Consider the following 13,170-nt stretch of genomic DNA (forward strand, 5'->3'; position numbering starts at 1 on the left):
CCAAGGCTGAAACCCAAAATAGCCTTTGTGGTTCTGTGATTTTGGTTTATTTCTCTTATTTAGGCTGTGGTGTATTTCACATGGTACTCACTGTCCTGTCCCTATTTTTTCCCCTCCAGCGTGTCTATTAAGTATAACTCAAACATAGGGAGGGTGGAAATGGCGCCCAAATCTGCAATCTTTTACAAGAACATATGTCATGACATCTTTCAAAAACTCTAGGAATATATACAGCCACCTGAATTCTCTGCTTATGAGCTGTTCACTTCTTAGAGGTAACTTACTGAAGGTAATACTCCAGGCAGGCTGTAACCAATGTTTCATGAATTTGCTTTAGGTGAACCAGGAGAAAGAGGAGAGAGAGGATTTCCAGGCAGAGGAGTGAAAGGCTTCCCTGGACCAAGAGGTCTTCCAGGTAAATATAAAAGGCTGAGGACAAAGCAGAAAAGGGAGAGATGTGCAATAAAAATTTATTCAGAATGGATACCTCAGGCTACCTTGAATACGTTAAAGGTATCCATTATTAAGCAATAAGCTTCCAAACAACAGTAATTCCTAACTTTTTTTGTTGTAGGTAGTGATAAAGTCACAAATCCAAATTAAAAGCTCTTTTACTAAAGTGCTACCACCCCACCCAAGATTAAGAAAAATATGTACAAAGCATTAGAAAAAAAAAAATAAATCAAAAACATAAGAGGCAAGCCACAAACCCAGACTATCTTACTGGCAGTCCAAGCAATCTTCAAAATCTCCATTCATAACTTAAGACATTCAAAATATAATTCTTCATTTTTGCAGTAATTAATTACAGTGTTGTGTAATAGGGCTCGAGGATAGATACTTGCTGATAAATGCAGCACAACTGGCCTCTAGTGGCCAGTGATGAAAATGAACATTTCCATCAATGTCTGCAGCATGTTCACGTATATACATAGTAGCTACCAACATTTGTTCCCTTTGTAAAAAGGAAAACAATTTCAGTTGCGTATATACTGATACCCAGGATGTCTGGGAGGCTCAGAGCTCTTCTCTTCAGAAATTTATCATTGGAAAAGGCTTACTAAAATCACTGTATTTTATCCCTTCATTGAAGATTTAAAAAGAAAAAGATACCTCAGTGCTCAGCAGTTCCACTCTATGCATCTATTCCCCAACATATCTGAGTGGAAAGTAAAAATAAATTCTTGATACATCTCTTTCCAGAGCAGTAACGTAACTCTGAAATAGCAAGTAGCATCTGCAGCTCCACAAGCCTCACCAGCAGAATTGCCTGTGTGGCTCCAATCAGCTCTATGGTGCAGGTTTATAGGGTGGCAGGTATAACTGGAGAGGCTTGGGACCGAGATTTCATTGCTATAGATGTGTAAAGGCAGCCTGGTTCTCTGCTGGTGAGTAACTGTCTCTCTCTGTGGTCACCTCTCTGGGGAATCCACTGAGAGCAGTAAAAATGGAATTTATCCATCTTCATACAGCTTTTAACAAAAGGCCGTTCAGTAATGTGAGATATATGCTGAGCGCATGCCATGCTGCTAGCTTGAGACTTGATTCCTCTTTTCCAGGTGAGCCAGGCAAAGCCAGCTACGGCAGGGAAGGCCGTGACGGCGTACGAGGTCCCCCTGGGGTGGCCGGTCAGCCTGGAGTTCCCGGTCCTCCTGGCCCTCCTGGCCCTCCAGGGTACTGCGAGCCATCGTCTTGCCGGATGCAGGCTGGGCAGAGAGCTGGTAAGAACGTGAAAGGGCCATGAGTGGGCAGCGCACGTGCCACCAAGTGCTAGCATCAACTTGCTTCCTGCACAGACAGCTGAGAAACAGATAAGGAATGGAGGAGAAACACAGACACAAAGAAACCTTGCAGCCGAGGTTTCAGTAAGGCATTTTAACACAGCGGGTGTCCATTAAAGGTGTGCTTAGCAACACAAGTTGGAGCAATGGTGCTTACAAAAACACACGGGCAAGGCCTTTTGGTTCTTCTCCCCTGGGGAAAATAAAAGCACTTGTCTATTAATAGTGTTTTTTTATAAATAAAGAGTTTCCATGAATACTTCTTCTCCCATCCTTAATTTCTTTGTATGATGTACAGTGAAATGACATGTCTTCAGGCAACAAATAAAAAAGGATTAGTTTATTTACTTCAGTTGTAGCTATATTTTTTGTGCACGTAAAACACAATCTAGAGCCCCCTGAGCAGGCTCCATCATTTCATACTTGGTTATTTCGATGTACATACATGGTGCATGTGCTGTGCTAAGCCTCCCTCAGCTCTTCAGCTGTGGAAATGCAGCGTGGAAACCTGCCCCCTGCCATGCCTACAGTCACCGGGGGCTCATGACTAAGCCCTGTGGAATAACCTCTTTGTTTTCCATTCCAATTTGTGTTGCGTTCCTAATTTTGGATGAAGCCTATTCCAGCTCAACTCCTGTGTCAAATTCACATAAAAGGCTGGCAGCCATTTTCAAGGGAATGTTAAGTCCCAGAAACGTACCAGTTTCATAGCTGAGATTACGTATTTTAAAGTAACATCTGTGGTTGTACAAAACACAAACAAATAAATGATGTCTTAACCCCCTGTATGCTTTTATATGTGTGTTTATGTTCAATATCAATAAACAGAACAGCTGGAAGGCCACCATTAGACATCCCAAGTTGCCTTTTTTAGATAAACTCAATTTAGAGAAAAATGTGCAATGTGGATATTTTGTTTCTCTCTGTGTAAATTAAACTATTTGTGTTTTTGACTGTACCTTCTCTGAAGCCTGTTCTTTCTCAAAGAAAACAATGAAACTATCACATGATGTTTTCTTTCATTTTGCTATTAGTCACCTGCATTTTAAAATACAAACCTTGGCACATTATTTTTTTTCTAGACCTTCGTTGTCTGTTTCTGTTCAAAATGGGAGAATATACAGAAATAACACAAGCAACTGAACTATGTATTTTGCCTCTAACATACATGTATAAGAGAACACTTAGGAGAAAATATTTTTTTATTGTTATATTATAATATATACTCTGAAGGAAATTGCAAAATCAAACCCCATAAACCTACCCCCGAAACAAACCTGATGCGGTAGCTGCATTTAGGAGCTGCTTCCCTGGCACCTCAGCTGGTGACAGAAAATGCCTAAATAAGCTCATGTAGGAGAAAAAGAAAAAGCTGCTAATTTGCACATCTGTTTAAGAACACGTTAAATGGGATTAATGTTATTAACCTCTGTATGACCCTTGCACAGCCCAGTGTTTTAAATGATGCAATACTGCAAGTCGTAGCTTCAACACTGCTGTCTGTTTAGTTCCACAGAAGCAGCACTGGGTGAGATCTGGGGGAAGAAAGTAGAAATAAAGAAACATGACATCCTTCCTAGAGACTCTGGGCAAGACTGAGACAGGATGGTTTTCCTGCACCTCCTGTTTGGCCAAGCTTTCTCATAACTCATAGAATCATAGAATCATAGAATATCCTGAGTTGGAAGGGACCCTTAAGGATCATCAAGTCCAACTCTTGACATCGAACATGTCTACCCAAAACTGACATCTTCTACTTCAATACTACAGGAATTCATCAGAATAGATATGTGCAAAGAAATTCAGTCTTAAGAAACAAATCCAGACAATTGCATATGAGGTGCTTGCCTTGCTCATCCATAGCAGTGTTCCACAAACTTTCAGATTAGGTCAGTTTTTACCGATGTAGATGACTGTCCTAAAAAGTACGTAGCGTAACAAATAAAACACTAGTGTTAATGACAAATTGTTTCACCAGCAAACTTTTATTTTGATTATAAAGTGTGTAAAACTTGAAAAAAACAAAAACAAAAACAAAACCACTGATAATGAAAGAATTGAACTGATAAATCATACAGAATGAAAATATTATTTTCCATACATAATGCATAAACATAATCAAAAGAAGAAAAACCCCAACATTTAAATATAAATGTGAAGTGCTTTAAAAAATATAGTCTGAAAATGCAAAAAATTCCACAATGGAGAGAAAACATTGATATGTAAAAAACAAACCAGAATTATTACAATCAAACAAATGCAACACTGAGGGTCAATTCAATGCAGATGCTATGTAAGTGGACAGCTTGAGATTGGGACAGATTTTATCTAAATAATGGTAGAACATATATCAAAAAAAAATAATAATCAGGAATTGAATGTTAGCAACAGCACATTCAAGTAAATAAAGATTTGGAAAATAAAAGCATAATCATGAAGTTTAAGGCATATTAACTAAGGTGATATAGAAAAAAAATGGTGGTAGTTTAAATAAAAACAGGTAGATGGCACAAAGCAAAGAGGGTGGGAGGTTTCCCAGGCCACTGATAGCATTGCCAATTCTAACAGCTGCTCCTGGACTCTCTGGGTGAGGTCCTGAGTAAGGATTTTTCTCCTGCCTTTCTGGTTCAACAACACAAAACATGATGAAATGTCCAAATGACAACCTCCTGGAAATCCCTTCCACCACTGGGGATCTTTGCCGCCACTCATCACCCTCAGGGTGTAATGGTGCTGTGATCATAGATGGCACAGCTGCCCAGTTATATTACCCAAGCGTAGGCAGGAGCCCAGAGAAAAACATTCAACAACCGCCTGCAAACTGATAACCAGTTCTTTGCAACCTGACCTGATACCTTAAAGTTTTGACAGACGTGCTTTCCCTACTAGGCTATTAACAAGTATTAACAATACTGCTGCCAAATACTGCACTATGTTTTTATATACAAATATATATAAAAAAACATATATATGACATATTTATATTGTTAATATAGTGTATATATTTATATATGTATATCTACTTAAAGTTTTCTGTCACAGCCATCACTGGACTCAAGCAACCTGGTACGAACAGGTACCAAAAAACTTTTGTGACTATTTTACAAGGCCAAGCTAAAGGATGAGTGACGGCTCTAGAGCACAATTTGAGGCACCTGAAAGAAGGAAGAAAGCAAGGCTGGCGAGATTACACCAGGATTTGCTTCCATGAATACCCTCATGTGAGCTGAGTCTACACAGAGCCAAATCCTTATCTCCAAATTTGCTTTTCCTTTGAAAAGGGAGTGTCAGCAGGTGGTTTGAAGACTACCTGGAAGACAGAGTAAAGGAGAAACTGAGTCCTGTTGGTTCCTCCTGGCAGAACACAGCAGCGACACTCCACGTATAAACACATGCTGCACTTTTGCAAATGTTTTGAAATTACTGAATTAACTGTGTGAGATGTGTTTGCTTGACCTGCTCATAGGATGGACCAGTAAGATGAGGGGTGGATGCCACTGTTCCCAGTATTATTATTTGGCCTTGCAGTTTCTGCCTCCTTTGTACTTAAAACGCAGCCACAGCACCGTCTCTGCACCTGGATCACAGGTAAAGAAGAAAGGGCCTATATTTTGTAGGGTGTGTTACTCTCATCTCATTTGTTATAACCTCAGTTTTATTCCCCTCCCCTCACTCCTTTCAAAAGGACTACTCAAACTGTGGCACCTATAGACAACACATGTAGCAAGCCTGCTGAAGCCACTACCAAATTTGAAGAAAAAAAAAATCACGCCAGTGGTCAAATTATCACCTAGCATCCTTTATAATGCCACTGACCTGGGAGTTCTCTTTTTTTTTTCTCCTGGAGAGTTAGTAAGAGAAGAACGAAAACAGTTAACTCACCTGAAGTTAACCACTTTTGGAATGAGAGCGATTGCCTCATTTTTAGACTGGACTGTTTTCTGCATCTGATTCATAGATTATATTAACTTCCCTCAGATTTATTTACCTATTGAGACCAAGATTTTCCACTTTTTTTTTCCCTCCAGCCTGTGCAACCTTAAGTTTCACCAACCTGTCATAAAGCATGAGCCTGCCCACGGTGTGCTCAGCAGCCCTGTGCCCCACCGGGCTCACTGCAATGGTTGCCTTCCTTTGCATCCTCTTTTATCCTTCCTTTTGATTTGAAACGTAAAAAAGAAAAGGTTGTCACTTCTGACAGAACCACTATTCATGTACAGAAAACATAGGAAATGTTGCCATTTTCATCTGGAAGCCTGTTTCACAGATGTAAATGGCCACATGAACAGTGCAAAGAGCACACTTTCTATCCACTCAATACATATCCTTTGAATTGAACCTTAAGTGTTGCAAACCAAAAATATAATGAAGGAAAGAAGCAACCAGTATGCATGTACTGTGATGAATTCAGTGACAACTGCATATCATTCAGAAATGAAAGAAAACAATAAAATAAGGTATGTCATTGAACTTCCTTCAAATGTATCAACTGGAGACAGAATGTATTTACATTGAAACATCAGTAAATAATTAAAAGCATTTAAGAACAGCAGACTTGGAGATAAAACTGCTAATAAAATACATGTAGACTACATTCTTTTTAGCTACAACTTATTTTGGTCTAGAATCTGTAATGTTCGTTAGCAATTAATATTTGAAAACTGCATTTTCCTAAAGTACGGTGAGGTTTGAGTTGGCTTTGCCAACTTCAACAACAACCAAGGCAAGGTCACAGTTAAACTTGTTCTCCATGGTCTACACCAACCTCTATGAATGGATTTAGAAACCCATCCAGCATCATCTAGTTGTAGTGGTCATAACAGATTTCAGAGAAACTTTACATGATTCAGTAAAGCTCAAATCTAACAAACACAAACAAAAAAAAAAAAAAAATAAGGCAAATGCAAAAAAAAAAAAAAAAAACAACATCGTTTTGTTTCCTGAGATACTTCTCATGTTTTAACATGCTAAGTTAGAGCAGCACTTCTACCGAACTGGTAAATTAAGAAAAGAACTTAGTGGCTGGCTTTAGGCTAGTGTATCTGGAGAAACAAGTGTATAAAATGCTAATGTAGCTGGGGGTGTGTGTGTGTAAGACTTTTATGTAAACATCACAGAAAAATAATAATAAAAAAAAAGTGTACACTGACATGAAAAATAGTATTTCACCATCGTGAAAAATAAGTGCTAAAATATATTGTGTGATTATCCATTAATTTTAAAAATATGCATATTTAACAAAGCTGTGCATATCTAACACCTCTCGTAATCCACAATCAGAAACCAAAGGGAGGAGTGACGATGCACTCAATCCCATTTCCTCATCACAGTGCTCTTCTAGCATTAAAACAAATCCAGTTTAAGACAAAAATATCTGATCTTAGAACATAACTAAGTAGGCTGCACTGCTGCTTGATTGTACAACTGCGATTGTGCTGCTTTAGTTTTTACCAACCTCTGCAGACCCGCTGCTCTCCTGGAGACACCTGCCATTGCGGGGGACGTAAGTGATGCCCAGGGGCTGCGTGTTCTGCTTCTGCACGTTCTTCTACGGTGTGTCTAGATACATAAACAATCTAAGCAAAATTACCTGAAAATAATTACCGAAGAAAGGCAGTATTTCTCCATATACTACCATGTAAAAAATAAAGGGATTTTAGGAAAAACTACCAGGCTCAAGAACACAACGTGAACTCTGGTGCCGTGCAGCTACACAGCACCGGGCCCTTCCTTGAGCTGCTGAGTTCAGCCCTTGCTTTCTCACTGCTCTGGGAAGGTTTCTGCGCTCCCCCGTGTGGACAACAGGAGCTAAGCTGCAGCCTCGGAAAAGTCTAACCCTAAGTTTATTGCCTTCTTCGAGCAAGCCGAGTCGTTCTGTACATGGCTATTAGAAAAAAAAGCCCAACACTTTCTTAGGAGGCAATAAAGAGACTTGCCATCAAGTAGAAGTGTCCGACCCTGAACAAGAACAAAGCTTGGAGAGCTTTTAAGAAAGGTTTCAAACATTTTGTCAAAGATAATTCAGCTCAAAGTTCCAAATACACATTCCCAAATCAGAGAAATACCTTGTGGTGCTGGAAATAACAACCCTCCCTGTCTAGTTTCTTGCAATGTTTACCACAGCACAGACTGCTCAAAACAAAGATGAAATCGATGTTGTGGATGCCCCAGCCCTTGAAGAGCTCAAGGCCAGGTGGTATGGGGCTTCGGGCAACCTGGTCTGGTGGCAGTGGGCTGGAACTAGTGGATCTGTGAGGTCCCTTCCAACCCAAGCCATTCTACAATACTATGACACAGCAAATCCCCAAACAGATGAAAATCCCCTTGCCCTCCCTGGCTCCCCTTCCCAAAACCCCAGAGAGCATCAGTCTAAAACTGCAAACAAATTTCAGGGGCCAAACCTGGAAACCACGCAGACACACGTTTCCAGCTGCATCCTGCTTTCAGTTGTAAAAATGTGGAGTTGGAGCAACCCCATGTAAAGGGAAGTCAAGCTGGGATTAATTCTGTGAACAACATGAAATCTTTAAAAAAGGTATCAAGAGAGCCCATGTAACAAAATACCCGTTTTCTCATGTGAGAAAATTAAATTGGGCTTTTAGGAAAACAAAAAATAATGCATCAAGGGTAATTACCAAAGTAATTACCTGCAGATAAATTCAAAGTTCAAATGTTCAACTACATTTTAAAAGACCTTTAGATTTGAGCCCCAAGAAAAAGAAAAAGGCATCTGTAGGAAATAAAGATGAAAAAATAAATTTCTTCAAATATAAAAAGTGTTCTACTTTCTGCTCAGTTCAAGTAAATTAAAATACAGGAATTGCATCTGGCAACTAATAAATGCTCAGTTTCAGCTAGCTAAAAGCCCCAAAATATACAGATAAAACCCTAAGACAGCGTGACAGTCTATGTACAGCATTCCAGAAGGGGGCTGCTCAGAACCCTTTCAATCTTGTGATGTTCCCTAAAAGACAGCACCCTTTTTGATATTATCACAGAAAATGAAGTTTAAAATTAACTTACAAAGTAAAAAAATATTTCCATTTTACATACATTGGAATTACTAGAGAAGGAAAACAAAATGTTCCTGTGGGCTGCCTGGCCAGCAGTTCATTTGAAAGAATTGAACACGGTGCGCGGGGCCCGGGTCTTTGCGGGGTGAGCCGCCCACCCCCAACACCAGCAGGGTGGACATTGAGTGAGGCACCACGGCAGCCATCGGAAGCACTCCTTCTCGCACCGCTGGGCCAGCTTGTAGAGAGGAAAAGACCAGACCTGGAGGGGCAGGTGACGTCGGAGAGAAAACCGAGGAGCGTTTATAGGCACGGGAGGTCTGAAGCAGGAGCAGGAGATGTGGAGCTCTGCACCGGTGGGAGGAGTTGTCCCAAATGTGCCTTCATCATGGTGCAATGAAGGTGCCCTGGTGGGGCCTGCAGGGACAGAGGGCCAATGCTGCCTGCTAGGGCACTGCGAGGGGTGGGCAGGTGAGGAGGCTGAGAGCTGCAAGCTGTCCATGGACTTCAACCCAAATCTCAGTACTTACAGGGCATGCACGTAACACCCTGAGCCCCTGCAGCATGCCTCCAAGTGCAGCGTGTTGCAGCTCTCCATCAGAGATCAGGCTTGTGACACGCCATCGGTTTTCTGGCATCCTCCTTCCAGCTCACCTCTCCTGTCCCGGGTGCCAAGATGCCAACTTTCCATCCCTGTGTTCATTTAAACATTTTCCTTCTGCTAAGCACCTTCCTCCCTCAAAATGTGTGCTTAATACACCAAGTGACACTTGGAGGTCGCTCCCAGGGTATGATTTTCTTCTTAGAAAGTGTGACTGAAGACTCACCCTACTCCCTGGATACCTAATGTGACTCTACAAGGTACAAATCTTTCTCCTCTTGGTCTGGAAGCAAGTGCTAGGAACTCTACCCAGAACAAATGTCAATATATTATTTTAGTCTCCCACCATTATTACTGTTTTTAAGTCAAGATCAGAAGTCAGACATTAATTCTGTATGAGAGCTTCTCTGGAATCTAACACTCCCAATCTGGGAGCACTTCACTGCCACCTGACTGAGCGGCTGGCTCCTTCGGCACTGCTGAAGCACGGCGGCCACCAAGACCACTTGCCTGCCTACAGCAACACAGCATTACCACCTTTCTAATGACAGAATTCCCTTAATAGCATTTTCAATTTCTATTACACTGTAGCCAGTTCCTTAGGACTAATCTACAATTGTCGGTTTCCTGATTGTAAGGAGTGAAATTTTGGCCAACCCTTCTACCTCCTTTTCAGAGTCAGGCTCTGTACAATTGGTTTTCTCCACCTTTTCTTTTGGCCACTCCTTTGAGCTCTGTATGATTTGCATGTTGTTCTCTTTTGTTCTTTACTGACAATGCCTGGTCATTTACCCAATGCTTGCAAGCTGCATGCAGTCAAGACCCATGTCTGACAACTTCCAGAGGACAGTTTCCTAATTTTTCCAAACTTCTCTTGAACTTCAACTATTTTTATTTTTGCAGCCAGTTACAAGGACCTGTGAATTTTACACTTTACTGGTTTCAAGTTCTTCTGAAACTTATTTCAGGATGTAATTCTTGCAGGAGAAATAGGAAAATGTGCCTTTTGTAAGATCAGGGACTTATGAAGGTTTCTTCTCCAGATGTCACTGCTAACATGTGTGCTCTTGCTAAAGCAAGATGTCTTTTTCATAAGCAGACATAATGGCAGAGTAGCTTGATTACAAGCAATGATAATACACTTACTGAGTTCACATGACCATTAGAAGGTGTCCCAGTTCTCAGTGAAGAACAACACCAGGAGTCCCTACCACTCACACCCGGAGTGTATATACAACCGTGACTAAACCAACGATCAAGTTCTCAGTTGGAACATCATTCATTCAACAGAAACACCCCTTAGTGCTACACCTGGTGAATTCCCAGTCAGTCTGAATCTGAACTGGATGGGAGTAGAGATCATAAAAATATCTGTTTCTTTCTTTGACATCTAGAAAATTATATAAGTGGTTGGTAGGGCTCGTGGTACATGATGCAGACCTGGTTCAGGGGGTGTGCCAGAGCCTCCTCAGGGGACAGTAACATTTAGTCTGAACAGAGTTCCTAGCACTCCAGCTAAGATCTTACATTCACCACCAATGGGTACACTTTAAAACTTCAGAACAGCATTTTCTCTGTTTAAACTTCACCACCAGTAAGAAACATCAAGCCAGCTTACATACTGAGGCATATGTACTGCCTTAAGTTATAATAAAATATTTTTTGTTTGAAGAAAGAAGCTTATGAAAATTATTTGGGCCTATTTTCTCCTCTAAGCAAAATAAATATGAGAAACATAACACATGGAATGCACTCTGGAAAACAAATGTCATCATTTCGCAATTATGACACTGCAAATAGAATAGAAAAAGGCTCAATTCCGCGCCTTACAAATTATCTACAGACCATGCAGTGTCAAGGGAACAAAAAATGCACCAAGTATTTCAAAGATTAAATTAACTTATTGAGAGGAGTGAAAAGTGATTGTGAACCCAAGTGTCTATGGGAGAGGGTTTTTATTTCCCACTGGTGCGTGACCGAGTCTGTGCTACATGGTAATAGCAGTCTGCTGGATTGCATCTTCCATTAGGTCCAGGTGGCCCTTGCGGTCCGGGTGACCCTGGAGTTCCTGGTGAGCCCGGCAGGCCAGCAGCTGGTGGAATAAAGTTAGAATTAGCACAGTCCTTGCCAGAGTACATGCAATGCCTTACATCTCTGAAAGTTCGCTTCATGCCAGCTCATCTGCCAGAAGGCTGGCGAACCTGACCTCACGCTATGGCAAAAATCAGGAGGAATTCACTGATGTAAAATGTGGGAGAACCAGGAGAAAGGCATGTTAGTACATAAATAATGATAGCGTAAAATAAATCTGGAGACTTGTACCTGCAGGGCCAGGTGGTCCAGGATTACCAGGCAGTCCAATTCCAGGCTCACCTCTTTCCCCTTTCTGTCCTCTATAACCTACACAGAATAAAGATATGAAAATAAGAGTGTCCTCTTATTACAAACAGCAATCTTCTATAGACCTTGTTGACAAGAAATTACCATGACAAATGTAATTTTGAAAATTCATGCTCACCTCTTTTTTTTTTTTTTTTTTAAACCTGTGACTATCATTGACTATCATTGTTTTCTAGGACAGCTGTTGCATTTCTATTTTCCTTCTGGAAAATATGAGGATTTCTAGCAGTTGCACCCTCTGCCAGAGGACCCTCACTATATTTAATATCCTGACCTTTTCCATTTTTTTTTTTTTCCAAATTCTTAAACTTCCTGAAGTTTCTGTCAAAATGAATTGAACGTATATGCTGCTCCAGCTCCATCTGTTTGATGAAATGATATAAAGCACCAACAAAAGGGCCATCTGGAATCCAACCCCATCTTTAACTGACCGTACTCACAGGACCATAACTGCAGCCAGCCAGCCCATCTGTGACAGCCCACAAACTGCGTGAGACTTTGGCCTCCTTACTCTATATAAACCCTGATGTCTGCACTTTTTAGCTGTAAACTTGGGCTGGAAGCTGTATGCTTTGATGTTCTCCTATGTGTAAGAGAAGATCTATTCACTCTCCAGTGTTATGTACCTGCCCTTACTTAGAAGTTGTCTTCAGACCTTGTGCAGATTAGGGGTGCTAGCACAGAAAGCCTTCTTTAATGCAAGTACCTACATGTTGTTAACAAGGTGATTACTAATCATACTTTGAATATTTCTCTTCATTTTCTTCACAGGACAAAGCTTTGTATTTTTCTAAATAGCTTCCATCTTCTCACATGGTACAATTCCTATATAACTTTTTTTTTTTTTTTTTCCCCTTAAACTGTTCATAAAAAATTTTATTAGTTGGAAATACTGGCTGCTTTAGAGAGAAGGGTTCATGGGTACCAGTATAACATTTTGCCTCATATTTCAAGTAAGAAGTCCTTCTAAAAGTGCAGCTTTTCTGTTTAAATTATGTATTTTATGTAGGACAGGGGATGATAGCATTTTTAAAGGAACAAGTGTGACACCTTCCACAACCCCTTACTTTAAAAGGGATTTTAAGAAAACCCTCTTGCCTCCTCTCCCCAAGACCCAAGATGTTGGCGTGTAAGCAAAGATTAATTTGCCACCTTCTGGTCACACGTAGAATTAAATTTGCTCTGCTTCCAGGACCAGCCCATTTCCAGTGTCACATATGCCATACAAGAAACCCTCCTGTGAAGAGCTATAACTTAGTTTAAATTAAAAGAGAAGAGGTGTAGCTGACCAGTCAGCATAGTGGCATCAGTCCACCTGATGTCTCATGAAGAATAATAGGCACTGGCAGACAGAAGGCAAAGGTGGTCCTGTCAG

General features: G+C 40.7%; 2 protein-coding genes across 5 annotated transcripts in view; one reads left to right on the forward strand and one right to left on the reverse strand.

The window, feature by feature from the left end:
• COL9A1 (collagen type IX alpha 1 chain) overlaps positions 1–1,744 on the forward strand; it is a gene marked incomplete at both ends in the record, with an annotated part of 64,553 nt that extends 62,809 nt beyond the window's left edge. The window contains 2 exons of the mRNA XM_084284332.1: positions 338–415; positions 1,560–1,744. Coding sequence (XP_084140458.1) covers positions 338–415; positions 1,560–1,744 — 263 coding nt within the window. The remainder of the gene's footprint in view (positions 1–337; positions 416–1,559) is intronic.
• Positions 1,745–8,090: 6,346 nt separating this feature from the next.
• The window catches only part of COL19A1 (collagen type XIX alpha 1 chain), a 202,462-nt gene continuing 197,382 nt past the window's right edge, over positions 8,091–13,170 (reverse strand). For all 4 annotated transcript variants that reach the window (XM_084284378.1, XM_084284379.1, XM_084284377.1 and 1 more), the window contains 2 exons: positions 11,718–11,795; positions 8,091–11,487 (listed from right to left, as the gene is read on the reverse strand). In XM_084284378.1, coding sequence (XP_084140504.1) covers positions 11,351–11,487; positions 11,718–11,795 — 215 coding nt within the window. In that variant the 3' untranslated portion in view covers positions 8,091–11,350. The remainder of the gene's footprint in view (positions 11,488–11,717; positions 11,796–13,170) is intronic.

The sequence above is a fragment of the Netta rufina genome, assembly GCF_964035555.1.
Source record: "Netta rufina genome assembly, chromosome: 3".
Taxonomy (NCBI): Eukaryota; Metazoa; Chordata; class Aves; order Anseriformes; family Anatidae; genus Netta; species Netta rufina.